At 50.4% G+C, this 26,763-nt stretch overlaps 2 protein-coding genes across 5 annotated transcripts in view; one reads left to right on the forward strand and one right to left on the reverse strand.

The window, feature by feature from the left end:
- Positions 1-26,259, reverse strand: SAXO6 (stabilizer of axonemal microtubules 6). Of its 4 annotated transcripts, XM_078598590.1 has the most exons (16): positions 25,957-26,259; positions 25,441-25,645; positions 25,152-25,248; positions 24,655-24,791; positions 21,646-21,712; positions 17,948-18,435; positions 16,688-16,822; positions 15,924-16,045; positions 14,810-14,912; positions 12,910-12,948; positions 10,223-10,401; positions 9,394-9,726; positions 8,633-8,751; positions 5,923-6,050; positions 2,746-2,884; positions 1-1,501 (listed from the first exon to the last, which is right to left on the reverse strand). In XM_078598590.1, the coding sequence occupies exons 2-16, from the start codon at positions 25,636-25,638 to the stop codon at positions 1,377-1,379; spliced, it is 2,409 nt and encodes an 802-aa protein (XP_078454716.1). In that variant the 5' UTR covers positions 25,639-25,645; positions 25,957-26,259; the 3' UTR covers positions 1-1,376. The 4 variants fall into 4 exon arrangements, with proteins under 4 accessions (XP_078454716.1, XP_078454717.1, XP_078454718.1 ...); XM_078598591.1 differs by lacking the exons at positions 25,441-25,645; positions 25,957-26,259 and having other exon boundaries at positions 24,655-24,915; positions 25,152-25,426; XM_078598592.1 differs by lacking the exons at positions 24,655-24,791; positions 25,152-25,248; positions 25,441-25,645; positions 25,957-26,259 and adding an exon at positions 22,614-22,879.
- Positions 24,643-26,763, forward strand: part of TSPAN12 (tetraspanin 12) — a 26,421-nt gene continuing 24,300 nt past the window's right edge. The window contains exon 1 of the mRNA XM_078598595.1: positions 24,643-24,895. Coding sequence (XP_078454721.1) covers positions 24,830-24,895 — 66 coding nt within the window. The 5' untranslated portion in view covers positions 24,643-24,829. The remainder of the gene's footprint in view (positions 24,896-26,763) is intronic.

Consider the following 26,763-nt stretch of genomic DNA (forward strand, 5'->3'; position numbering starts at 1 on the left):
TGTCTTTCAAAAGTTTTATCAAATCTTATAAAATTATATAAAAGTGTTCTGGATAATTCCCGCCCGACAGGTTTTGTTTTTACAAAAACCATAAAGCAAATTTAAGACATAGCATCAACAAGGCCACATTACGGACGCAGAGCAAACACTCAACGTTTGTAGGATCTGTAACGTTTGCAACTCTTCAACAAATATCAGAACCATAGCAACCCTTAAAAACATACACCATGTTATGAGCCAGAGCAGTCAATTAATTGATATAAAAGTCACAACTAATTATTACACCACTCAGAGCAATGTGAGAAAGTTTGTTCAGTTACATCACAGAGACACAGAACCACAAGCACAAACAGACACCCCAGTCGGGCTTTCACGCATTACGCTCTACTGTGCCTCGGCGATTGGAACTGGTAAAATGGCAAATGGCCACATATTCAGCTATTCTGAGCTGGTGGTCTGGACAAGGCTCTTGTGCAAGGCAAGGCTCTTGTGCAAGGCAAATCTCTATGTGCTGTTCAAGCTATGATGTAACACAGTCTATGATGTAACACAAACTATGATGTAGCACAAGCGATGATGTAACACAAGCTATGATGTAACACAAACTATGGTGTAACACAAGCTATGATGTAACACAAGCTATGATGTAACACAAGCTGATGTGACACAAGCTATGATGTAGCACAAGCTATGATGTAACACAAGCTATGATGTAACACAAGCTATGATGTAACACAAGCTATGATGTAACACACGCTATGATGTAACACAAGCTATGGTGTAACACAAGCTATGATGTAGCACAAGCTATGATGTAACACAAGCTATGATGTAACACAAGCTATGATGTAGCACAAACTATGATGTAACACAAGCTATGATGTAACAAGCTATGGTGTAACACAAGCTATGATGTAACACAAGCTATGGTGTAACACAAGCTATGATGTAACACAAGCTATGGTGTAACACCAGCTATCATGTAACACAAGCTATGATGTAACACAAGCTATGATGTGACACAAACCAATTCCAGTCAACCAAATACAGGTGCCAATTCCCAAACTGTCCAGGTCAGACACAGGACAGGTGGCGACCGATCTCACCAGGTGTGATGGTTTGTGCTGTGATTCCATAAGAGTGGAATCTGACATTTACACACTGCACACACGGACATTTATACAGCCATATCACTCACGATAATGGTCAGAAGAGAATATTTAAATAATTATGGCCCAAATCCAAACAAAAACGGGCATAAATGTGTTGAATCGCTTCACACGTCACGCCAAAACGCAACGACCCCGCTCCCATGGTGCCGTCCGTCCGCGTGGTCTGCGGCGGAGTCCACAGTGGAGTCCGCGTGCGAGTCGCGCTCAGCCGGGCGTCTTCTTGGTCCACGCGTCGCGCCGGCGCTGCACCGCCCTCTCCAGCAGCTCCGACGCCGCGGAGCTCGATGCCTCGGAGCGCGCCGACAGCAGCGCGATCCGCTCCTCGGCGCCTGAAGCACGGACAACGTCGAACCTTCCTTGAGCACGACTAAACTGCATTTTTTTTGTTTACCAGGTAAGGCCCACTGAGCTATATAAAGTAGCTATTTTTCAAAAGCGACCTGGCCACAAATGATAGCTCAACGAAGTCGCTTATCATCACGTAGAATCTTCTAGCGCGTTTTGATTACAAATGTGGAGGGAAAAACCAGAAGAGCCGGAGAAAAATCCATGTGACCACGGGGAGAAAGACATCCAAACTCCAATTATACAAACTACAGAGTCGAGAACCAACCCATGTGCTCCTGCATACCAAGCGAGGAAGTTCACATCTCGCCACCGTGGCGCACGGTCATGAGCGCTGGCAGAACCAAACAGCTGCTGCTCCATGTGAGAAACAACATCTATAAACAGTCAATACCCCCTCCTTTACATATTTGTCCCTCCACATTGAAAGAAAGTAATTTGTACACATCCCATCAGCCGAAAGGCCTTCTGGGAATGCATCATGTCAGCAGCATTGGTTTAATGCAAGCAAACTCTGGACCGGTTTCTGCACGCAGTATTTCATCAGCAGTCTGGCTCGCTTGGACCCATGCTGGTAAACTGCGAGATGTTTACAGGCGAAGACCCTTCTCATAAACAACACAAAACGATTAGTGTCGTTGTGTAGATTATAAATAACAAAATAAATAAGCAGACACTTCTCCATGACATGCCTGTCCCTCCACGTAAATTTTTTTTTTTACACATTCAATCATCCATACGGCCTTCTGGGTGTGCATAATTTCAGCAGAAAACAAGTGATAACTCTTGTCATTGTGCCCAGTTATAACTGCATCAGTGGTAGTTGTTTACAGAGTGGTAATGTTTTAACCCATGGGGTGATATTTAGCAAAGCGCATCATAGTGGCCATTAGCTATTGCAACCTGGAGAGCGGTGGTACGATAGTTCATGCCTTAGTCCAGTGGTTCTCAACCAGGAGTACGCAGACCCCTGGGAGTACGTGGCAATGTCCCAAGGGGTACGTGAGGTTATTTATAAACGTGTGTGCAATTATATCATACACGAGAGTCATTTGGCGACTAATCATGTATGAATCTGCCAATATAAAATAACCACGATACAATTTAAATCCACATGGTACCCTAGAACGATATAAACGACCTTCCTAAACTCATTGACAGGGTGCAATGAGGGCGATGCTGGCTGATGCGCTGTAGATTGTTGTTGGCGCGATGACGGAGAGCTCACCCGGGAGGAGTCTGGCAGGAGCGGAGTGGAGGAGCGGTTCCCGCGCGGGGGAGCTGGGCCATGGCTCCTCGCGCAGGGGCAGCGGGTCAAAAGTCCTTGTGCCCGCGCACGGTAGCAGGTCCGGCGCTCGCGCTGCGCTCTGTGGGGCGGCAGCGTAGGGGGAGTCACCCGACCGGGTGGGCGCTATCGAGCTGTGCCGTTAAAAGAACGGCGACTCGAAGCAACTCAAAATATTTTGCCTCTCTCTCCTTGTCTAAAGCACATCAAGCCTCCCGTAAACCACATTTGTGTGAGTTTCTGACAGTGAAATCACGTCAGGGCACGCAGGTACGGAGAGAGACAGCAACCAAAGAAGGTGACCAATTAAGATGCATAGTGGTGATTGGCTGGCTGCAAATGCAGACACGGTGTAGGCACCTCGGAGTCTGGAGATTGAGGCGATAGCGGCGGAAGCCACGGGCTTGAGGCAACGGGAGGTCGCCAGCTTAATGAATGAGGAGTTAATGAGTGAGGGGATATAAGGCGATGAGACACGCGGGGAAGTTGTGAGTTGGGTTGGTTGGAGTGAAGACAAGTCCGGGCCCCGCTCTCAACACCTCGTCCTCTCCAGCGGGGATGCCTGGTCCCCCGCTGGAGGCAGGGGTGAGGATGGAGGAGCGAGGGTAGACAGGCTAGCAGCGGAGAAGCTAGCAGAGTATATAGTGAGAGGCTAGCAGTGGAGGAGCTAGCAGAGTGTAGAGTGAGAGGCTAGCAGTGGAGAAGCTGGCAGAGTGTATAGCGGAAGGCTAGCAGTGGAGGAGCTAGCAGAGTATATAGTGAGAGGCTAGCAGTGGAGAAGCTAGCAGAGTGTATAGTGAGAGGCTAGCAGTAGAGAAGCTAGCAGAGTGTATAGTGAGAGGCAGTAGAGAAGCTAACAGAGTGTATAGTGATAGGCTAGCAGTGGAGAAGCTAGCAGAGTATATAGCGGAAGGCTAGCAGTGGAGGAGCTAGCAGAGTAAATAGTGAGAGGCTAGCAGTGGAGAAGCTAGCAGAGTATATAGAGGAAGGCTAGCAGTGGAGGAGCTAGCAGAGTATATAGGCTAGCATTGGAGAGGCTAGGAGAGTGAGAGAGAGAACAGGCTAGCAGTGGAGAGGCTATGAGAGAGAGAGAGAACAGGCTAGCAGTGGAGAGGCTAGGAGAGAGAAAACAGGCTAGCAGTGGAGAGGCTAGGAGAGAGAAAACAGGCTAGCAGTGGAGAGGCTAGGAGAGTGAGAGAAAGAACAGGCTAGCAGTGGAGAGGCTAGGAGTGTGAGAGAGAACAGGCTAGCAGTGGAGAGGCTAGGAGAGAGAGAGAACAGGCTAGCAGTGGAGAGGCTAGGAGTGTGAGAGAAAGAGAGAACAGGCTAGCAGTGGAGAAGCTAGGAGAGAGAGAGAACAGGCTAGCAGTGGAGAGGCTAGGAGTGTGAGAGAAAGAGAGAACAGGCTAGCAGTGGAGAGGCTAGGAGAGAGAGAAAACAGGCTAGCAGTGGAGAGGCTAGGAGTGTGAGAGAAAGAGAGAACAGGCTAGCAGTGGAGAGGCTAGGAGAGAGAGAGAACAGGCTAGCAGTGGAGAGGCTAGGAGTGTGAGAGAAAGAAAGAACAGGCTAGCAGTGGAGAGGCTAGGAGAGAGAGAGAACAGGCTAGCAGTGGAGAGGCTAGGAGTGTGAGAGAAAGAGAGAACAGGCTAGCAGTGGAGAGGCTAGGAGAGCGAGGGGGAGCGGAGCGAGCGGAGCGAAGCAGCATGAGCGGGAAGATCACGACGGAGCTACGGGGTGTCGAACGCGAGGAGTTCTGTTCAATAAAAAGTGACAGAGGAGAAAAAGAAGAATTTGTCCGCGTGAATAAAAACACGACACATTATTTTGCTGCTATAAATTTCTACATGATAAGCCACTTTGTTGAGCTATCATTTGTGGCCTGGTCGCATCTTAAAAATTAAGTTAACACCTCAGTGGGCTTTGTCTGGTAGGATCGGGATGGTTTAGTTTTATTTGTATGTTTTTTGGGTGTTTGCCTTTGCTGTACTTTGCACTCCTATCGTGTTTGTATTGTTCGTTGTAACGTTCTTACCCACCCCAACTGGCTTATCGGATTCCTCCAGGATCAAAAAATATTATACTGGTAGGAACCTCCTGGTTACATCAGCCCACAGGGGATAATTCTGTCCGTCCGTCCTGCATCCAAAAATGGGAGGGGTGGAGAGGGGAGGGTGGGGAGTGGCTGGGTGGGGAGGGGAGGGTGGGGAGGGGCTGGCTGGGGGGTGGGAGGGGTGGGACTGGGTGGACTGGGGCTGGGTGGGGAGGGGCTGGTCACCCCGTGGTGCCCTTAAACGTTTAACCTACTCACGCCGGCTTGTGCCCGCCCTCACAGTCGGCCATATTTGCGGAATACACCACGCCGCCGCTGACCCTGGCCATTGACCGAGCAACCCAACGTTCCTACCAGCTCCCACCGCAGGAATGTGTTGATTCTGACTTCTGTGTGGCCAACCCCCACTCTGAACCCCTCCCCTCTCCCCGCCGCCCGCTGTGGAAACACACGCTGCTCCTCCGTGCAACAGCAGCGTCGAGACCCTGCTGCAGGCTCTTCCTCCCTTTCATCTCTCCTGACCCTTTGGCTCCGTTTCTCTGTTCCTTTCCCATCCTTCTCTTCCATTCTCTCTCTTGTCTCTTCCCTCCCCTTGTTCCTTTTTTTGCTTCCATAAATTATATCGTTGACTCTACTCCCCATTCCCGTGGCGTGTGGCATACACTACATACTTCATCTCCGTCCAGGTGTGACTGCGTGTGTTGCTTAAGCAACGCTATCGTTGCATGTACTGTAGATTGCGACTGGGTTTTTGTTGATGGATTCGGATGAACCAACACAGGCATTCATCTTGGCAATGTCAATAACTTTCCCTGATATCGTGAGAGAAAAGTCAGTGTGTTTTTTTTGTTTGTTTTACGTCCAATTGTATTTACATTCGTAAGCACACTTTGGGCACGCTCTTCAGAAAGCATGTGGGGTTTTTTTCTGGAAGGACACAACCCCAGCCAGCCTGCTGATCGTTGCTCGCAGGACGAGGGCCCGGAGCCCCAGCCCACGCGCCCGGTGGGCCTTGGCCGGCCCTCACCTGCGAGCGAGGCCCTCAGCTTCGTGTGAGGAGGAGCCCTCACCTTTGAGCGAGGTGGAGCCGCGCTGGCTCCATCGCGATACTTGTGCGGCGAGAACGGTTTTCCCAGTGGCGTCTCCCTCCGCTGGGACCCCAGCCCCTCCTTGGGAGGAGACACCAGCAGGGCACCCCCTGCGGCAGGTGGAAGCGAACGTCACGGGCCCGGTAAACTAACGCCGCTCGACAAGCGCCGATGTTTCACAAAGCCCATGGGCCGACGTCTGTTTACTTATTTATTGCAGTAGATGGATACGCACCATACGTAATGATATCTATTCGTCGCAGGTGGTGCTACTGTATGCGGTAAAATGAGGGTCAATGTGTCTCCAAGCTCACAACAAGAAATGGGAAACATTCATATACATGCTTCATGTACTTACATAATGTGCATGTGTAGTGGTGTTATTTCACGCGGACAACTTCTTATTTTTCTAGATTTGAAGTGTTCGTGACTGCAAGGATCCATACGCTTTGGTTCTTTCGGTAAATAAAATTAAACTCTATTTTTATTTTATTAATAAAATAAAAATTTCTTTGTATTTTATTTTCACCTACGTGACTTTACCGAATAAAATAAAAAAAAATATATATTTTATTTTCACCTACGTGACTTTACCGAAAGAACCAAAGAGTTCTTATTTTCCTCCTATACCACTTTTATTCGAACAGAACTCCTCGCGTTCAACACCACGTAACTCCATCGCAACTTCCGCTCTGCTCGCTTCACTCACTCCACTCTCAGCCTCTCCACTGCTAATCTGCTCTCTCTCAGTCTCCTAGCCTCTCCACTGCTAACCTACTCTCACTTTCCTAGCCTCTCCACTGCTAGCCTGATCTCTCTCTCACTCTGCTAGCCTCTCCACTGCTAGCCTATCACGACACACTCTGCAAGCTTCTCCACTACTAGCCTCTCACTATATACTCTGATAGCTTCTCTACTGCTAGCCTCTCACTATACACTCTGATAGCTTCTCTACTGCTAGCCTCTCGCTATACACTCTGATAGCTTCTCCACTGCTAGCCTCTCGCTATACATTTTGCTAGCTTCTCTACTGTTAGCCTCTCGCTACATACTCTGCTAGCTTCTCTGCTGCTAGCTTTTTGCAAAATGCTCTGCTAGCTTCTCTACTGCTAGCCTCTCGCTACATACTCTGCTAGCTTCTCTGCGGCTAGCTTTTTGCTATACACTCTGCTAGCTTCTCTACTGCTAGCCTCTCGCTATATACTCTGTGTTCACTCTTCTCTTCACTCCAACCAACTCAACTCACAACTCCCCCGCGTGTCTCCGCAGATCACCTTATAACCCTTCACTCATTAAAAGACCCCAGGTGGCCGTCATTAAGCCTCCGCTCACGCAGCGTCTCTGCCACGCTGATCGCCTCCATCTGCAGACTCCAAGACGCCTACACCGTGTCTGCATTTGCAGCCAGCCAATCACTGCTATGGTTCTCTTTTAGTCGCCTTTCTCTGGTTGCTCTCTCTCTCCGCACCCGTTTGACTCCACTGTGCGCCGCTCACACATGCGTCTATTTAAGACTGAAACAGGAGGATTTCTCCACAATTCTGGCTGTCCCTTGATGAGGCTGGTTGTAATCACTGGCAAAACTCCACGGTACTCGAATTTTAAATGTTCTGGGTTTACGCTGCAACACACTGGTGTGCTGAACTAGTAACTAAACGCATGTTTTGTTTACGAGACAAACTTTACTAATTGGCTGTGTCAGGTAATGGCGGGTTTCACGACACATTTATATTTACGCGATTTAACCCCAAAAAAAACTATGATAGATTCATATCCTGGGAGCATCTCCACAGCATAACTGTGGGTAACTCCACACAAGGTGGTCCTCAATTGTGAGGGACAGGGTCCATACCACAGCCGGACATCGAGCTCGCAAACTAAGCAGGGGGTGCCGTTCGGCCGGAGGGATTAACTGTCGTGGAAAAGTGGGCACTTCAGGCGGAAGCGCGGCGGCCGCGTGTTTAACGACGCCTCTGCCCCCGTGTGTCGCGCTGCGCTCCTCAAGCAAGCGCGCGTTCCTACAACACGGGGGGGGGGGGGGGGTTCCGGGAGATCCGTGAGATCCTAAATTCCCCAAACAGACCACTCGCATGCGCAAGAGGCGTCCACTCGGCATTCGTGAAGTATTTGTAACGCGCAGCTTTTTGCAGGCAATATTTACGATTCGTAGTTGGTTGAGGGCACGCAATGATTCGGCCAAATTAGTGTCGTTATGGACGCTCCACCACCTGACACGGTTAAATAAATAAATTATCACCAGCATGAGCGTTTAAGGCAGCAGCTATTATCGGTTCGGCTTACCAGTAAGTTGATTAAAAATTCTCACAGCCAAATTAAAACTTACAAATGGAGATGTTGGCGTGTGGAATCCCAATTGAATAATTCGTGGGTCATTTTCAAATGAGGGAAAGGTGAACCATGACGCCGGCACATGATGGCCCACTTGTTTTAAACGAGATTGGTTGGATCTTTAACGTGTATTTGTCCACGTAAAATATTTGTATTGTACACGTTAAAGATTTGCATTTGTACGGTTAACACGATGCAACAACCAGGGACGGGCCTGCCGAATTCACCGCCGCCCCAGTGATTCACGCGGCGCGCTCCATGTAGTGCGGCGCACGAATCACTGGGGCGGCAGTGAGGTGGACCAATCCAACGGCCCTGCGAGGCCACGGTCCTGCGCCCTTACCGACCGCCGGGGTGGTGAGGTCGTGGTGCGTGCGCTGAGCTCCCCCGAGCGCTGTCAGCCTGGGGGTGGGGAACCGGCCGCCTCCGTCTCCGCTCGCCTCTGACCCCACCGAGGCGGTGCTGCGTTCCGATTTCACAATTGCAAAGGGAACGCCGTGGGTGCTCTTTAAAGATGCCGCTCCTCACGCTCGAGCGACTCGCAGCAAACCTCTCAGTCCCGCGGTGCCACTCGAGCCGACGTCACCACACGGTGACCACTGTACAGTGCAGCAATGTCCCTGGAGTGTGCTTCTGACAGTCACAGCAGAGCTCGTTAGACACTGCCCATCACACGACAGGAGCATCATTATCGTCGTTGTTGTTGTTTACATTGATCGTAAGTAGTTTTGCAGCGAGCCGGATTTTTCAGCAGCCGGAGCAGGGCATCCATTTCCCAATTAGTACAGCTGGCCAGCGTTTTACTGGCGTTGCTTGTCGTAGGAAATAGGTCATATAAAAGAAGAATTAAGGAATCTTACGATTCACATCAGACAGTCTGGGACACACAGTGTGGGTGGGTGAAGCTGTGTGATCCGTGTGGGGAAATGTGTTTTTTACAAGAAATAAAATGTCCGCTCTGAGCTCTATTGTGGACCCACTTTGAAAAGCACAGCTTTTTCCAAAGTTGCTTTCTACGCTGGGCCCTAGACAGCAGAGGAAAGAAAGGTGGCTATGCTAAGATTGCTCGCATACACAGAGCACGGTGGTGCAGGGCGGCGTCACCTCCAGCGCTCGTGGGCGTCGTCTGCTTCCTCCTCCGCAGTGTGCGGCCGAGTGCCATCCGCGACGAGCTCCCGAGTCTCGGCAAACGTGGCGGTGGGGGCGGCAGAGGCGGCATCGCCACTCGCGTTCTCCCCCCAGATGGCTGCGCTATCCGCCGGAGGCTTGCCGAAGGCCTCGGTCGCCACGCAAGCTGCGCCATCAGCCTCGTCCGCCGCTCCGCCTTTGAAGTTGTCCGCACGGCCGTTACCCACCTGTCGCTCTTGTGCCGTGCCGGCAACTCCACCACCCTTCTCGCGTGGTCTCCGAGCCCACGCTCTCTGTTTATCTCTCACTCTGTTGGGACAAAGCACAAGAAGACAAATAACATCCTCGTGAGCCAACTCAATTTCGCCAGCCCACACAGCAGAGAGGCGATTCAAGTGTGACTCTTAGAGGGGTTCTGCTACCACACCGTGTGGGACTTTTGTTCTCCGACATGATCGTGGCTCAGCGGGAGAGCGAGCATCTCGCAATCAGAAGGTCGCGAGTCCAAATCCTGGTTGAGCGTTGACTCAACCCATCATCCCTCCGTGGTCAATAAAAGCAATACCACTCAGGCGGGGAGTCACCAGTGGTTGTCCTTTCGATATCCTCTCGCCCACCATAGGAATGTGGAATTTCTACCGCTGGCTCTGCAGGGCTGTAAGCAGGAGATGCGCACCAATGCCTTAATGCTCAATCGAAGCAGTCGATCTCTTTGACTTTCTTTTTCAAAACAAGCTCGCGCTACGAGTCAATGCTCGCTGCACGTCTCTCACGATGAACGGGGCCATCGGCCCGGCGGTGTCACCTGGCCAGGTCCAGCGCCTCGACGGCGCTGCTGAAGTCCTCCGCGGCCACGCTACTGGTGCTCTGCTGGTCCCAGCGTTCGTTCTGCTCTGACAGGATCTGGTTGAGGTGATCGCGGGAGAAGTGCGTGCCCAGCAGGCGCCGCTTGTACAATTCTGCCTTCTCCCGTAGGTCCCGCACCTGCGCGCGTGTGTGCGACACACGGTTGCGGCGCACATAAGGAGGCATCCGGTTAGCGCAGTTGGCCATGTATGGTGCGAAAGAAGTTCTACATACATACATGCAACGAGCCAAAATTAAGCAAATGAAAGTACAGGCAGACCTTGACTTACGAACGAACGGTTTACGTTCCCGAGACACGTGCATAAGTCGATTTGTTCGTATTTTTGAACTAGAGATTTAATTGTATGTTTGGTCAGCGTTATAAAATGTGTTACAATTCCACACAAAAAGGAAGCAATTTGAAACTCCTAAATAAGATTAACTATTGAACATTTGCATGTGTAGTGACATCGCGGATGTCACTGTGTAATGCCGGCCCTCGAGAGGCACGGCGTGCGATGTATTGACAACGCGGGCACCACTAGTATGTGGGTGCAGTACTGGCCCTAGAGGAGCTCGGTGAGCGCTGACTGGCTGTGCTGGATGGCACCACGCTCTGCGTGCAGTGCCGACCCCTACAGTATAGGGTGTGAGAGTGTCGGCCATGGGGTTACTAAGCGCCATGGCACTCTGGTTGACCCTGAAGGACACGTGACTGGTAAAGTCTACACAGGGCCCCCAGGTGGGGGCTAGGAGTGGTCACGTGTCAGGGTCGAGATCCTGCTCGAGGATTCTAGAAGGTGGTCGTGGCTAAGGGCGGGGCCAGCCACGCCACAGAGAATATCAGCCGGGTCCCCGAGAGGGACCGGCTGCTGTTGTTCATCCTGAATAATCTACGTTCTACGTCCTACAGACTCTCCAACACGTGGACCTGGACACGAGCTGTGGTCCGGTCCATTGTAGCTAGTCACGGTGTAACTAGTGCAGTTAGCCTGGTGGTCACCACCATAGGCTGTTATCTGGTTAAGGGGCAGTTACCCCGTTGTGTTGGTATTAATAAATGTGTTGCCTCCAAAGAGTACATCTGCGACTCGGTTGAACTCACTACACATGTAATCCTGTAATATATACGGTATAGTAAATAAAACATAATATAAAGTAACATGAACATTTAAAAAATCTGTAATTTTCACTTACGTTGAGTCCTGATGCTGGCTTGGTATCAGAAGGGGTGTGCATCACGTGGGATGCTGGTAATCATTATATATCATGGAGGGTCGTTCCACGGAACAAAATAGTGCTGTGGTTCGCTTCGTGAGTACGACTGAAGTTTCGCAAGTTGAATGGTTAGCATAATAACATTTCATGGCTGTTCGTTCGTGAGTGCGGATGTTCATAAGTCGGAAAATCGTATCTCGGGGACTGCCTGTACACCTTTGATTATTCTCATCTTTGGCGGTGATAATGTTTCTTTATCTCACCGGTGAGCGAGCCGAAATAGTCATCGTCGGCACGTGGTTATATGCTTGCACGAGTGCGTTCTTGTCTGTGTCAGGTGGTAAAGGCTCTTGACGACACAAATTAGGTCAGGTGATTACTTGGCCAAACCCAAAAATCAATTACGAATCAGATTATTATCTTTGCAGTCATTGGTGACGGGCCTGAGACCATCACATCTCTGCAACGTGTGAAGCCATTTTATAAGGTCACCCTCATTTATAAGGTCACACTCATTACACACAAAGTGCTTGCCATAAATGAACCACAATACCTTGCTGATCTCGTCAAGGAGCATAAACCATCACGCAAACTCCGGTCATCCTCGCAGCAGCGGCTTTTGGCTAGCCATCGAACAAAGATGGCCACTGCATCGCGTGTATTCAGATGTGCCTCTGTGGCTGTCTGGAGCCCTCTTCCTTCTGATATTAGGAAGGCACTGGAGCTATGCACTTTTAAAAATTGACTGAAAACTCATTTTGTTTGAGCAAATGTTTGTGTTTATTTTGTTACCCTTCCCCCGCACCTCCGATTAGCACAGATGGCCATATATGGTGCGAAATAAATTCAACGTGCATACATACAAGCCAGTTTAATGACGAGCGGCTGAAGCCTGGATCTGCACCCAGAGTTCCCTACGTGAACCCCCAAGTCAACCTCACAGGTTAGGGTGGGTGGCTTAGAAAATGGACCCAATCCGTGCCTCTGATTGCCATTGAGACTGTACGACGACCCTTCTGTCCGTGTGGCCTCTGGACAGAGGTCATCAGCGATGCCTGATGACTGCAACTCATGTCGCTTTCAGGCCAAACTTCCTCACTTTCACTGTGGCAGTAAAACTAACAACCGACAGCCAGTGAGGCGATAGGGAAAATCTCCCACTCGGTGAGATATCTAACAATTTCCATTTTGTTGATATTTATCAGAGTAATAACACTGAATGTTTCTAGATTTGAAGCTTTCGTGACTGCAAGGATTCATATTCTTAAAAAAACTAAGAATACTGAATGTTTCTATACGCTGAGATATAGGGCCCTACAGTATTTAAAAAGCTTGAAATTTCAGGATCGCCTCCACCCTCGGCACCCCCACTCATCATCCCCCATTCGGAAGTTTGTAGACCAGCCTCTGCCAGCAACAGCCACTCACCTCAGCAAGCCACCCGCTGCTCCGGCTCTGCTCTGCACCCTGCACAACGACAAGAGCCAATCGTGCAAGGCAATTCCAACACAACCGGGGCGTGGACAAATACGGACAACGTGCGTCAAGTTCGTTCACAACAGGCACACCGCACACGCGAGACGGGACGGGACATGTGTGTCCCGCAAACAGCGACGGCGCCAATGGCTTCCGCGTGAGGATAATTGGGGGTGAGGAGGCTGTGTATGATTTAGCCACGTGCCGGGGTCAGGGACCGGACAGCCGAGGAGATGAGATCAGCTCGTTTGCAGGAGTGTGCTGGATTGTAGCATTGCAGGACCGTGACAGATGGAGGATGGCATGGGGAGACCTTCAACCAGCAGTGGATAGACCATGGCTCATAATGATGATAATGATAAATGGCCGTCACTGCATTGGGCATGACCCTGAGATCCCCTGAAGAAGGCCGCGCAGGTTGTGTGTACGTGCGTACATACATACATATGTTGAACATCTTTCACACCATATGCAACCAATCGTGCTGATTAGAGGTGCGGGGGAAGGACAACAAACTAAACACAAAAAGCAGTTCTCAAGAAATTCATTTGCAAATTAGATTTGCAAGTGCATACATCCAGTGGTTTCTTATTATCGGAAGGATTACAGTGTGTAACTTATGCACATCGCGTGGGTTGGTGACAATGGCCCAGTGGGAGTGCATTTTCCACTTGTTGCAGAGGTTCGCGGTTCGAATCTGGCAGCCAACCCTGGCTGATGCTGTGGGTGCATTAACCATAATATACTACGTGCCATCTACTTCACTGGGGATGGTAAAGATCCCGTGCAATGATTTGAAATCAGTGGGTGTCATAGTCCAAATATCCAATTCTAGATTTGAAGCTTTCGTGACTGCAAGGATTCATACTCTTTGGTTTTTTCGGGTAAAGTCACGTAGGTTAAAAAAGAAAACAAATAAATTAAATCACGACGTTTCGGAGGCAACACAAGCTTCCGTCTTCAGGTGAAACCATCACAGCAAAATTACTTGATACAGCAATTTTGCTGTGACGGTTACACCTGAAATTGCTGTATCAAGTAATTTTGCTGTGACGGTTTCACCTGAAGACGGAAGCTTGTGTTGCCTCCGAAACGTCGTGATTTAATTTATTTGTTTTCTTTTTTAACCTACGTGACTTTACCGAAAAAACCAAAGAGTACAAATATCCAATATTTGAAAATGATTCAATTGCGATTATACACAGCAACAATTATCGGCCCCGTCTGGCAGAATAATACCCACTTGCAGGCCAGGTGATTACCATGTGCCGGCCAGGGACAGCACGAGGGGTGCCTTGCATGACGCAAGCACCGTGGTGATGCCCCCACAATTTAGTGGCGGATGGCGGTTGTTATTGTTATCTTATATTACCGTAATTTTATATAGTGCCTTGACTAAGGCACCATGTAAAAATTACTAAGCCGCTTTAGAGAGAATTAACAATGGCACATATGAATGTAATGGTGAAGATAATGTGGATAAAATAGATGAGAGGAAGTAATGGGCCTTTGATGTGTGATTTAGGTTGTAAGGTGTTTGCTTTGAGTTGCTATTTAAGCGCCACCATATAGAGTTAAAGGTTAGTATTTGGACGTATTGGCGGTGTACACCAGTGCAGCATAACACACCGGTCCACATAAACAGTCTATAATCAGAATTTGAACTGACATTCGTCTTCAGACTGCTTCGACAACACGAGAGCTGATTTTGACGCACCACCCTGCAAGATTTTCTGGCCGGGGTTTGCGAATCGCGGGAAAATAAGTAATTATTGCAAAAAATTCGCTTATTTTATCCTGCACATTGTTGTACCACCAATACGTTAATTTAGATTGTAAAGTAGATGCATGCCTTTAATGCTGAGTGCTGGCTCCGAATGCCCACCCAGCCTCCATCACCAAACTTGTAGTGGCAAGGGGCTCGGAAGTTTTCCATGTACTCAGATTTGAGTTTCCTGGGGGGAAGGAGAGATGTCGTGCATTGGAACCACGCACTAGGAAACTCCATAGAGACTCAAGTACCCAGTGTGTCCGTTTAAAGAGTAATTGTATCATAGGCCAATCTAGAAACATCCGAAGGAGGGTGTGGTCCTGACATTTCAAGCTTCTTAAATAGGGCCCTGCATTGATAAAAGAAAAACAGTCAGTGGATTTTCTCTGGTAAATAAATAAAATATCAATGTTCGGGGTCTCAAGAAGGAGGGGTGGGGGTGTGGGGGGTGGGGATGTGAGGGGGTGGGGTGCCCCTATTGCCCTCCCCCACTGGACCCGCCGCTAAAGGTCTCGCTCCGAGTGAACGGTCTCGCTCCGAGTGAATGGCGTCGCTCCGAATTAATGGCGTCGCTCCAAATGCTGTCCGGCCCTCGCCGTGCGAACGTTCAGTTCCCACGGTGGGCCGAGGGCTGCAGCCCCACTGTGGCGCATTCCAGCAGGGAGGCACTTTTACTTTTTATGAACATTGACAGCAGTGTTGAAAGTAAATGGACTGTAAACCAATTGTCAGTGGATTTTAAATGTTTCCAATGTTATAAATATTTTAAAAAGCGATGTATTCACACGCAGATATACACCACATGTTGTATACTGAGTTTGGATTTTAAAACGATAATGACAAGATAAAAGATCATAAAAAGTTTCAAGGACATAGATCCCCCCAGACTGGTGGGGCAAGTGCTGTTAGCGAGCATCTATTAAGGCCAGCAGGGCACACGAGGGGGTGGTGTGGCCAAAACCACGCCCAGCCAGCCAACCTTTTCTCTCAAGCGCTGATGTGTTCTCATTTAAGGCTGAGTCGACCTAAAGGAATCCCAGAACTGGTTCAGATAAATGTCACGATGCTGGCCACGAGAGGGAATTGAGCTCGGGTCGCCAGGTTTGTAACACAGATCATAAACAAGTTGAGAGACAGAGAGGCTCTGCAGACTGTAGTGCAGTGATCGCAGCCCGGGATGCTCTGTGACACCCACCTGATCCTCACTGCGTCTCTCTGCTGCGCCACCTCCGCCGGCGGCTCATCCTTGGGCCTCGGTCGAGTTTCCAACAGTGGGCGCCGTTTACTGATCAGGGCGTCAGCTTTTGTTTTCTTTAGCTGCAACAATAATTAATTGGTGTAATTGGCTTTAAAAGTAGAATTGAGAAAAGCTATTCCTCTAGAGCAGTGTTTCCCAGAGTTTGGGTCATGGCACCACCCACAGGGGTCACAGTAGCACCCACAGGGGTCACGGTGTCCTCTTGGGGGAGGTCGAGAGGGCTGCCACAGGACGAGCCATGAAACAGCGCCGTAGCTCCGTCAACACCGCGGGGACGCCACTCCACAGCGACTGCATCGAGTCCCACCGGAGGTCGCCTCGTGCTTGTGAACGACCAAATGGAGTCAAATGAAATCACAAAGCTCGACAATGTTGGGAATTGTTCATCCGTGACCTCTGTTCACGAGTCTCCACAAGGCGTGAGGACACACAGTTGATATTTGGGGTGGGCTCTGAACTAATTTAATCGTCACATATATAAAGGTTTTTATTCGTATTATTATTAGCACACTGGTGAGTGAATTTGAGAACAAATGAAATGCAACGTTTTCGTTATAAACTGGGCCAAGCATCATCGGGACGAGATCATAGCAGCAGGCGCTGACAGCCATCCAGAAAGCCAGGCGAAGCTCCATTGTTTGGTGAGCGCTCGGGCATCTATGCGAGCGAGCGAGCGAGGTTGCGCGACCGTCTGGCCCCACCTGCTCTGCCAGCAGCACTGGCGCCATCTTGGTGTACGTCCTGCCGCCGTAGCGGTGCTGGTACTCGGAGCTTCGCTGGAAGCTGCGCTTCGGTGCAACGTTCATCCCAGCCTTCCTCTTCAGCACGTGCTTCACCTTGAAAAGACACCGACGCAACTAATCAGCAGGCGACGCCACCCCACGGTGGCCGTTGTCGTTGCAGAAGTTTGGGGTGTTGAATCCATCGGTAGCCCTGGTTATTACTGCGGGTGTGATAATAACAACCGTGGTAATACTACGCACTCTCTGCTTCATGGTGGATGGTAAAGAACGCCCAATGTCATTTGCAAGAGGAGTTTATTGTGTGTCGTCGTCAGGTCCAAATTTGACAAATTAAAAAAATTGCCCCGCAAATTACTCACTTAGGGATTACACACATAGCAATCATCGCCCCCTACCAGCAGATCGAATTCCCCAGGTCACTCTTGCAAAATGAGACTTTCCTTGTCTCCTGAGTCCTCACCTGATTACATGAAACAAACGTGAAACTTGATTATGAGGGGCACACACCACAGTCCATCCAGTATGTGAGTACACTCCCCAACCTGGACCGATCCCACACAAAAGGTTCCTCCAGCCTTACATTACAAATTCTGGACAGGCACCTCCGTAACTCATTTAAAGTCCATCCTTAAAACACGGCTTCGTTAATAATTATACTAATAATATAGTTAATTTGGTATTCGCGCCATTCGTATAGCGCGAGGCTATCACCAAGGAAGGCGCTACTGTGTTGCACAGACGTAGTCTGCAGTCGTTTCACCAGCGGGGGCGATGTTACTGCGCCTAATCCCAACTGAAAAATTTGCCGTTTAATTTTTCAACGTGACGCCGATGCCGAAACACAACGGCCTACTCATCTCGAATGACGTCACGGGATCTTTAACATACACCGTGAAGCAGACAGCGTCGTAGAATGTCGTGTGGTCAGTGCAGACGCAGCAATAACCAGGGCCATATCTCCACCACCGATGCTATTTTAACACCACACTGTGCTTCATGAGATGAGAATATATAAATGTTTTTTTATATACTCGTGTCACCAAAGTTATCTGCAATATTATAATTTGAACATGAGCACCACCGATTAGCATGGCTACATACGGTGAGAAAGAAGTGCAACATACGACAAACAGCAGCAATGATGAATTCACATGATTTTTAGCTCTTTTCTGGAAACATCAAAACCGCTCACAGCACTCACTACCCAGCCGAACTCACCCCTTCGGACACATTGGCCTCCACTGCGCGAGCTGCCTGAAAATCCGGCGCGCTCGGTGCTTGCTTGGGAGGTGGTGGGGACAGGATGACCAGACTTGTCTGAGCGGCGGGCACCATTGCGGTAAGTGACTTCTCTGCCGGTCTCTCGTGAGTCGCACGCGTAGCCGTGTTTGACAAGCTCTCTGCAGCGGGTGTGATGTCAGCAGCCGCCTTGTCTTCCGTACGCTTAACCCTCTGTCCTTTGGGCGAGGTGATTAGGGGAACTGAAACGGCGCTTTTCCTTTCTGCCTTCGACACCGGACGTGCACTCGAGGCCACCGTGAATTTCATGTCTCTGTTGTTTGCATCGCGGCCTGAGAGGTCGCGGCCTGAGAGGTCACGGCCCGAGAGGTCGTGGCTCTCAGCGTTCCACTGCAGCGACTCTCCGACCCGGGGAACGTAGTAGGGCACCCTGCGCTTAGAAATGAAGCCAGGCTCCCGGGAAATTCCTGCGGAACAGAACACGGTGGCCTCCGGTCAAGTTGAGGTTTATTTGTTTAACCAGGTGAGAGGTCAAGAGACCAAGATAAGTCTCATTCGCCAGAGTGACTTGGGTCACCAAAATCACAAAAGCAAAACAAATAAAGTACAGAAACGAAGCAAATAGAATTCAGGGCAAAAACAACAGCACGTATGTATGGTGACATTTTTTCGTGCCGTAAGTAGCCAACCATACTAATCGGAGGTGCTGGGGGAAGGACAACAAACTAAACACAAAAAGCAGTTCCAAATAAATTATTTTCAATCTAGATTTAAAAGTGCATAGCTCCCAGTGGCTTCTTAATATCGGAAGGAAGAGAGTTCCTAACGGCCACAAAAGCACATCTGAAAGCTGCGCGATGCAGTGATCGTCACATGACAAAAAAAATCCAAGTCATCCGGAAAGGTAAAAAATTAACCCGTAAAAACAAAGTTTTTCACTATAAATCCTTTATATGCGTGGCGGCTAGAGTCCTCTCGTCCTTTGGCTTGAGATGGCTGCCACCTATGGGTCAGATGATTGCCTGCCACCATTAAGCAATTGGTAATTAAATATAATTTATTTTTTCCTAAAAAGTGTAACATTTAGGAAAAAAAATTTCACGAAAATAAATTGTCACGCACAACGAGTCTGTGTGCAAAATGTCAGCTCGATTGGATCACGGGAAGTGGGTTAAAAAACGACCGAAAGATTTGCACGGTCGATCTTTCGCGACTAAACCGAAAGAACCAAAGAGTATTTGCACGGTCGTAAGCGCGCAAGCAAGCAAGCAAAGTGAACTTAATATAAAGGATTTAAAAAGGTGAAGGTGCAGCAGCCCTGCGAGTGCTCGCTCTCTCGCCACTGCTGGCACAGAGGCCTCCACGAGAGGGAGCTCAAGAGAGATCCTCTAGAGCTGTCGGGTTTTCACCTGGGGGAGACGCATCCCCTGGGGGTGCGAGATTCCATTTTCAGGGTGCGAGACGTGCCAGATTGTTTTCGACGTGACTTTACCGAAAGGTAGTAATGGTTAAGAACCACTGCTCTAGAGGATATTGTACCTACTCTTCCACACCGGCCTGACGTTTTGTAAGAAGTAGGCGTACCCACACATTACCCCACCACACGCAACCTGCCGATTCAACCGACTGTGGTGAACTCACGTATGCTGCTGCTAGGTGGACCGAGGTGGTGGAAGTGGAGGGGGGGATATTAGGGTTCAGATTAGGAAGATCGAACCGATGGCCTCTGGATTGCAGGTCCGGTTTGCTAACCGTGCATTCATCGGACAAGCGCCATACACCTGGCACAGCATTCCTGCAACTAGAAGCTCCTGGGGACCCGGGTGCACGCGGCAGAATGGGGGCACAGCGCACACAGACGATGATGAAGCTGCTGCTGCTGCTGCTGCTGCAGCTCGTGATGATGAAAATTAATATTGTGAAGATGAGATTGATGTACCTATGGGACCTTTATGGCAGTATGAAGACGATGACAAACTATAAATAGGCTTTAACCCTTTCTGCAAATAAAAAAAGGTGTTAAGATGTTCAAACACCAATGCGTATATTATCAGAGCATGATTGTTTGCAAGTTTTGCCACAGGTATGTGTGGTTAATGAAGACCTGATGCCATGCAATAGGTATCTATTTGATCTTTCAAAATCTTAACAAGTCCTATATTATTGCCACAAAGGATAAAGCCTATTCTTATTAGATTGATGCCAAAAAAAGATTCAGTTCATTAAAATAAGTAGTTCATATTTTGTTTAACACGTAGGCTTTCGCGACTAATATCAGGTTTTTTGGGGATAGATCGCATAAATATATAAATGTATCATTAAACCCGCCACCACCCGACACGGCCATGTAAACAGAACATGCCAATTCGTCACTAGTACAGCCCGCCAGTGTGTTGGAGAGCCAAGCCACAATATTTACAATCTGAGTACGACGTTTCGCCAGTAATTACAACTATCTTCATCAGGCGACAGACAGATTTGTGGAGAAGTCCACCTGTTTCGTTCCTTATATAGAGGCGTCGATGTGGTGACCACGCTTCTGCGCTCTTGAGTCAACATACATTATGCATGCGCATTATGCGGGCCCATTGATAGATCAATAGGGATTACTGTTGGTACGGCTATTTTAATACACACAATGGACAGGAAGGACAAGATGAAGCTAGTTGTAATTACTGGCGAAACGTCGTACTCAGATTGTAAATGTTGTGGCTTGGCTCTCCAACACACCGGTGTGCTGTACTAGTGACGAATTGGTACGTTCTGTTTACGTGACAACCCTTACTAGTTGGCTGTGTCGGGTGGTGGCGGGTGTAACGACACATTTATATATTTACGCGATCACCCAAAAAACCAATATTATGGGTTAATATTTGTTTCTAGTTAATTTCGGTTCGGTCAGACTCTCTGATTTTATACTATTTCACTGCTCATATACTAACCCATCGGTTATATGTGTGACTTCAAAATTACAGAGTCGTTGTTTAATTCCACAGATCTCACTACATCGTGAAGGGCAGTTGTGCACGCAATCTCTCTCCGTGGCCTATACGGGTTCCTTTCATTGATGTGGTAATATGATTGTCGGCTTCTTTACGCTAAAAAAAAAGTTTACAGAAACACCGCACAAAATAGACAAGAGGATGGATACGTCTCCTCCAGCACGGAACATCAGCGTCTCCACAACAACGCGCATTTCCTGCATATTCCGTCCATTGAATGCTCTCTATGCTGCTCTTATATTTTATACATGTCATTTTTTTACTGTAATAGTTTGTTTAGTATGTATATTATTGAATACTTTTGTTCAGTGCGTTGAGCAGGGAAGTACTATATCAATAAAATGCATTATTACTGTACATGTATTTTTTCTCACGCAGCTCCATCGGCCCAGCTATTTCGTTCATTGCAATCTCCGCAACAACGACGCCCGTGACGATGTTGCGCGTGACGATGTTGCCCGTGTCGTATGTTGCAGGTGACGATGTTGCACGTGACGATATTACGCGTGACTATATTGCACGTGACGATGTTGCGCGTGACTATATTGCACGTGACGATGTTGCGCGTGACGATGTCGCGCGTGTCGATGTCGCGCGTGACGATGTCGCGCGTGACGATGTTGCACGTAACGATGTTGCCCGCAACGTAGATTGCGACGCATACGGTCCACGTACCCAACTCATCCGAGCGGAGTCCAGCCCAAGCCACCTTCTTGGTCATGTTTGTTCCCTTCATTCCCTCCTGGGGAAAAAAAGATTGAGATCAGAAATGTCCTTTTCAAAGGACACCTGCTTGGTTAATATCATAACAGTGGAAACGTAATGATGATGGCAATGATTTGTGTACGATCACGGCTGCCTTGCTTTCCCGCCAGGGCATTCTCAGAGAAAGCTTCAAACGCCGATAACTGACTTACATCAACACCTCAGCTCAAGCATTTGAAAGGGCATCTTTGGCAAGAGTCTGACGGCAGGGCGTGATGATGCTGCACGCAATCCCGGTTGAGTAATTTGCTGCTGATTTGTTAACGACGCCAATTTGGGTCGCACCACCGTCACACGATGTCCCTGCTCGTTTACAAATGTCACGAGGGGGGGATCTTTCGACTCCACCGTGAAGCCGACGGAGTGAAGCATTTGCATGATTCATACGCCTACGGCAGATTGCCTGACACTCCATGGCTACAAAGACAAATATCCCCCGTGGAGCTTTCCCAGGCTGTTGGGGCAAGTGCTGCTCGCGAGCACCTATGAAGGCCAGCACAGCACACGAGGTGGGTGGCCAGCACAACGTCCGACGGCCTTTGACTCCCTCGTGTCGTCTTTACGTATCGCTGGTAGCAGCAGGTTACGGGACCAATGCTCCATCTGTGCTCTCCACTGTGCCAAATTGCTGCGTATGGGAGAGGAGTGTGCCAAGCACTGCGCCGCCATACTCCACACACACTATGCCTGCACATGACACACACACACTATGGTTACACATGACACACACACTTTGACTGCACATGATACACACACACTATGGTTACACATGACACACACACTATGGTTACACATGACACACACACTATGGCGACACACACACCATGGCTACACGTGACACACATGACACACGCTATCGCACGCAGGATTCACTTCACCTCGCATGCGATGTGAGACGTTCAGCGGCTCCCTCCCTCCCTGTGTGTGCGGGAGCCTGTGAGGAGGAACAGCAGCAGCAACAGGCTGTGTGTGTGTGGCAGGCTGTGTGAGGAGTAGCATGGAGGCTGTGTGAGGAGTTGCATGGAGGCTGTGTGAGGAGTAGCAAGCAGGCTGCGTCGCCTTGGCTACCATTGGCGCCGCGTCCTTCGATACTCCCCGCGCTGTGCCGGGCTTTGTGTCCAAAGAGCACCCACCCCGCTCTCCCACCCGCTCTCCGATTCGCACTCCCACCCACTCATATTTACTCTCCCACCTACCCCCCCCACCCAGTCACTCTCCCATTCACTCCCACACCCTCTACCATTCCCTCTCCTACCCACCCACATTCACTCTCCCAACCACTATCCCATTCACTCTCCCACTCACTCTTGCACTCCCTCTCCAACCCACTCTTCCAATCCCACACACTCTCCCACGCACTCCTGTTCACTCTCCTACCCACTATCCCATTCCCTATCCCACCCACTCTTCAAATCCCACTTACTCTCCCACGCACTCCTGTTCAATCTCCCACCCAATCTCCCATTCCCTCTCCCACCCACTCTCTCCCACCCGCTCTCCCACCCACTCTCCCAATCACCACCCACTCACCCACGCACTCCTGTTCACTCTCCCACCCACTCTCCCATTCCCTCTCCCACCCACTCTCCCAATCACCACCCACTCTCCCACGCACTCCTGTTCACTCTCCCACCTACTATCACATTCCCCATCCCACCCACTCTTCAAATCCCACCCACTCTCCCACGCAATCCAGTTCAATCTCCCACCCAATCTCCCATTCTCTCTCCCACCCACTCTCCCACCCGCTCTCCCACCCACTCTTCCAATCACCACCCACTCACCCACGCACTCCTGTTCACTCTCCCACCCACTCTCCCATTCGCTCTCCCGCCCACCCACCCAATCACTCGCATCCACTCGGCATCTCGGTTCGCCGGCGTGACGAACCGGCTCCGTGACCCCGCAGCGCCTGCAACGTTCCGAACGCTCGCGCCTTTGACACCGACACGGGGAGCGGTGCGGGGGGGGCAAGGAGGAGGAGGGGGGAGGAGGGTGCTCGCTAACAGCACTTGCCCGAGCAGTACGCGAAGACTATACGGGAGGAGGGGGATCGTTGTCTTTGTGTGGCTCCGCGAGACGCGCGTTGGTTTTGCGCTCCCGAACGGCATCGCTCGCCACGGACTCTGAGCAGCCTGACGGCCCCGAGACGTCGAGTGTCCACACGGGTTCAGAGTGACTGAGTGTGTGTGGTGGGTTTTTCTCTCTCCCTTTCTTGAGTTGAACCGATGCTGCTGACATGATGCGCTCCCACAAGGCCGTGTGAGCTGACGTGGTTTGGACGAACCACTCGCCACGGGAATCGGCCTCTGTGTTGTTTGTGCTGCTGGCTGTGTACCGTCACGTTGAATGCATGACCGTGCCATTCGTAACTGGACCATGTGCAGTTGTTTTTATTTCATCTTGTTCGTGTGTTATATTTTTTAAGCTGTAGTCGCCAGGGTTTTTCTGGCGTAACCACGCAGTTCAGAAAATGAGCACTTGCTGTCCATTGGGTTTTACCTGTGCTAATACTAAAAGCTAAACTAGTATTTGTATTGTGTGGAGAGACGCAGGCGTGGAAAGGAGGCGAATGGCCGGGTTGTTTGTGTCGTACCTGGGTGGGTCTGTGGCACCTGGGCGGACCTTCCGTACCTGAGCGGGTCTGTGGCACCTGAGTGGACTTGTGGTACCTGAGTGGACCTGTCGCACCTGGGCGTATCCGTCGTACTTGGGCGGGTCTGTGACATCTGGGCGGACCTGTCGCACCTGGGCGGGTCCGTGGCACCTGGACCCACCTGTCGCACCTGAGTGGACCTTCCGTACCTGGACGTATCCGTGGCACCTGGACGTATCCGTGGCACCTGGACGTATCCGTGGCACCTGGACGTATCCGTGGCACCTGGGCGGACCCGTCGTACCTGGGCGGACCCGTCGTACCTGGGCGTGTCCGTGGCACCTGGGCGTGTCCGTGGCACCTGGGCGTGTCCGTGGCACCTGGGCGGGTCCGTGGCACCTGGGCGGGTCCGTGGCACCTGGGCGGGCGGTTGGTCTCTTTATCCTGCCCGGCGTGCCATCTGCTCCACCGCACGCGGAGGCTGCGCTGAGGCTCGCGATGGCTTCCAAGGACCTGCTCAAGTGTGCCAAGTACATCCTGCTGGCTGTGAACCTCCTCTTCTGGGTAAGAGGGCAGCGCGCTCGCTGCGATGGAGCACACACGCCGTACGTAGGTGGTGGTGGTGGTGAGGACACCCGTGGGGTACAGGTGGGCAACTTTAATCGATTGTTTTTAACGATACGCGGTTTGTTTTTGGGCAGATTTCTATTTTGCTTCGTTGTTTTGTACGTCGTTTGTGCATTATTGCTTTTGTTAGTGTTGTGATCGCTCTTTCAATTGAGTCCTCGCCTGGTTGAACACAACGGACTTGGCAACACACCTGGCAGGTAGAGAGAGGGAGCGAGGCTGGACAGGTTATGGCGCCCTCCGTGACGACAGAAGCAGTCTCTCTCCACTGCTGCTGCTGTGCGTCTCGCCTTGATCCATGTTGAGTACACAGCGGAGTAAACAAGCGAGTAAACAAGCGAGTACACAGGTTCACTTTCTGCCCATACAAATGGCCGTGTTATACTGCCGGTGGTGGTGTAATGGTTAACCAACAATTGAACCCCGGTTAGCCCTGGCAGCCAGGCTTAAACCATGGCCACGAGCGCGCTCTGTTCAAGGACCTCGTTTGAAGAGAGGAGGAGGCGGCGAGTTTCCGATGCTGCTGCTGCGTTTTCAAGGAAAGAGGCCATCCTCCCCACTCGGCTCCACCGGCCTCCGTTCTCAGAGGAGGGGACCGCGCGTTCGTGAGAGCTGCCGGCCACAGTCCGCGTGATGCAAGAGCGCGCACGAGGGGGCAGCAACACGAACTCCCTTGCCATGGGCCGTCTCCTCCAGAGAGAGAGGGAGAGAGAAACCCCAATATTTCTTTACACATCCCATCAGCCACATTGAAGTGCACAGTTTTCAACGGCAGTGGTTCACCGCAGGGGGAGGAGGAAAAATAACTTCTGGATCAAATCTATTTCGACGCTCAGCGTCTCATCCGGAGAACTGATTATCTTCTGTGGTGGTTCATCGATTTTGAAACAATTGCCGCTAGCTTGCCCCCCCCCTCCGAGATATGATCGCGTGTGAAGGAGGAGAGTGGGGGGGGGTGCAGATGAGTGGCGGAGTGCTGGTGCGGTCGCGTCACCAACCCTCCCCCCAGGGGCTGACACCGGAGTCCTCTGCCGCTTGCCGATCATTCCGTGTTCCGCCCACCTGGCACAGCGGCGAGTCCCAACGCGCATCGTCACGTGTTGTGCAAGTGTCGTGACTGACTCAGAGACACTAAGAGTAGGAGGCACTCTGTTTATTAACACGGCCTCACATTTAACACTTTGTAACTATAGTTCCCAGTCAGGACAGCTGGTAGACTTCCTGGCTGACGACACCGAGATGGTGAAGACGGAGACGACGAGAAGAACGGTGAAATCTCCAGCAGCACGACGGGGATCCCACTCCACACGACAGCCCCGAGGGCCCTTTCAGGGGCCCCTCTTATACTGTCAGCGTGGCCTGGCTCCGCCCCCGGCCACGCCCCCTTTCTGGAACCTACCCGCGGGTTCTCGATGTTCCCCTTCCGTGACCCTTCCCCTAGATCCCTCTCTGGTCTATCACGTGGCCTGCTGTCGGTCAGGGCTCCTGTAAGCTGCAGATCCCCTTCCCTGCCAGCAGCCAGTGTTATGCTGCTACGTGACCGATTCTATGTCACTACACAAGTATACAGTGTAGCAACATGAGCTCAGTTCGAATCCAGCCGATGCGTACGTATGTACACGCATGTTGAACTTCTTCCGCACCGTACGTAGCCAGCCGTGCTAATCGGTGCGACACATTGACGTGTCGCCATTGTGTTTTCTATGAAGGACCATTGCCCGAAACGTCGCCTATTATATAGTTTTATACTTGTCAACTCCTTATCAGTGCCTACCTTATTACAGACCAATTCAAACCTTATTGGT

This window comes from Lampetra planeri, chromosome 11 (assembly GCF_965212315.1).
Source record: "Lampetra planeri chromosome 11, kcLamPlan1.2.h2, whole genome shotgun sequence".
Lineage (NCBI taxonomy): Eukaryota > Metazoa > Chordata > Hyperoartia > Petromyzontiformes > Petromyzontidae > Lampetra > Lampetra planeri.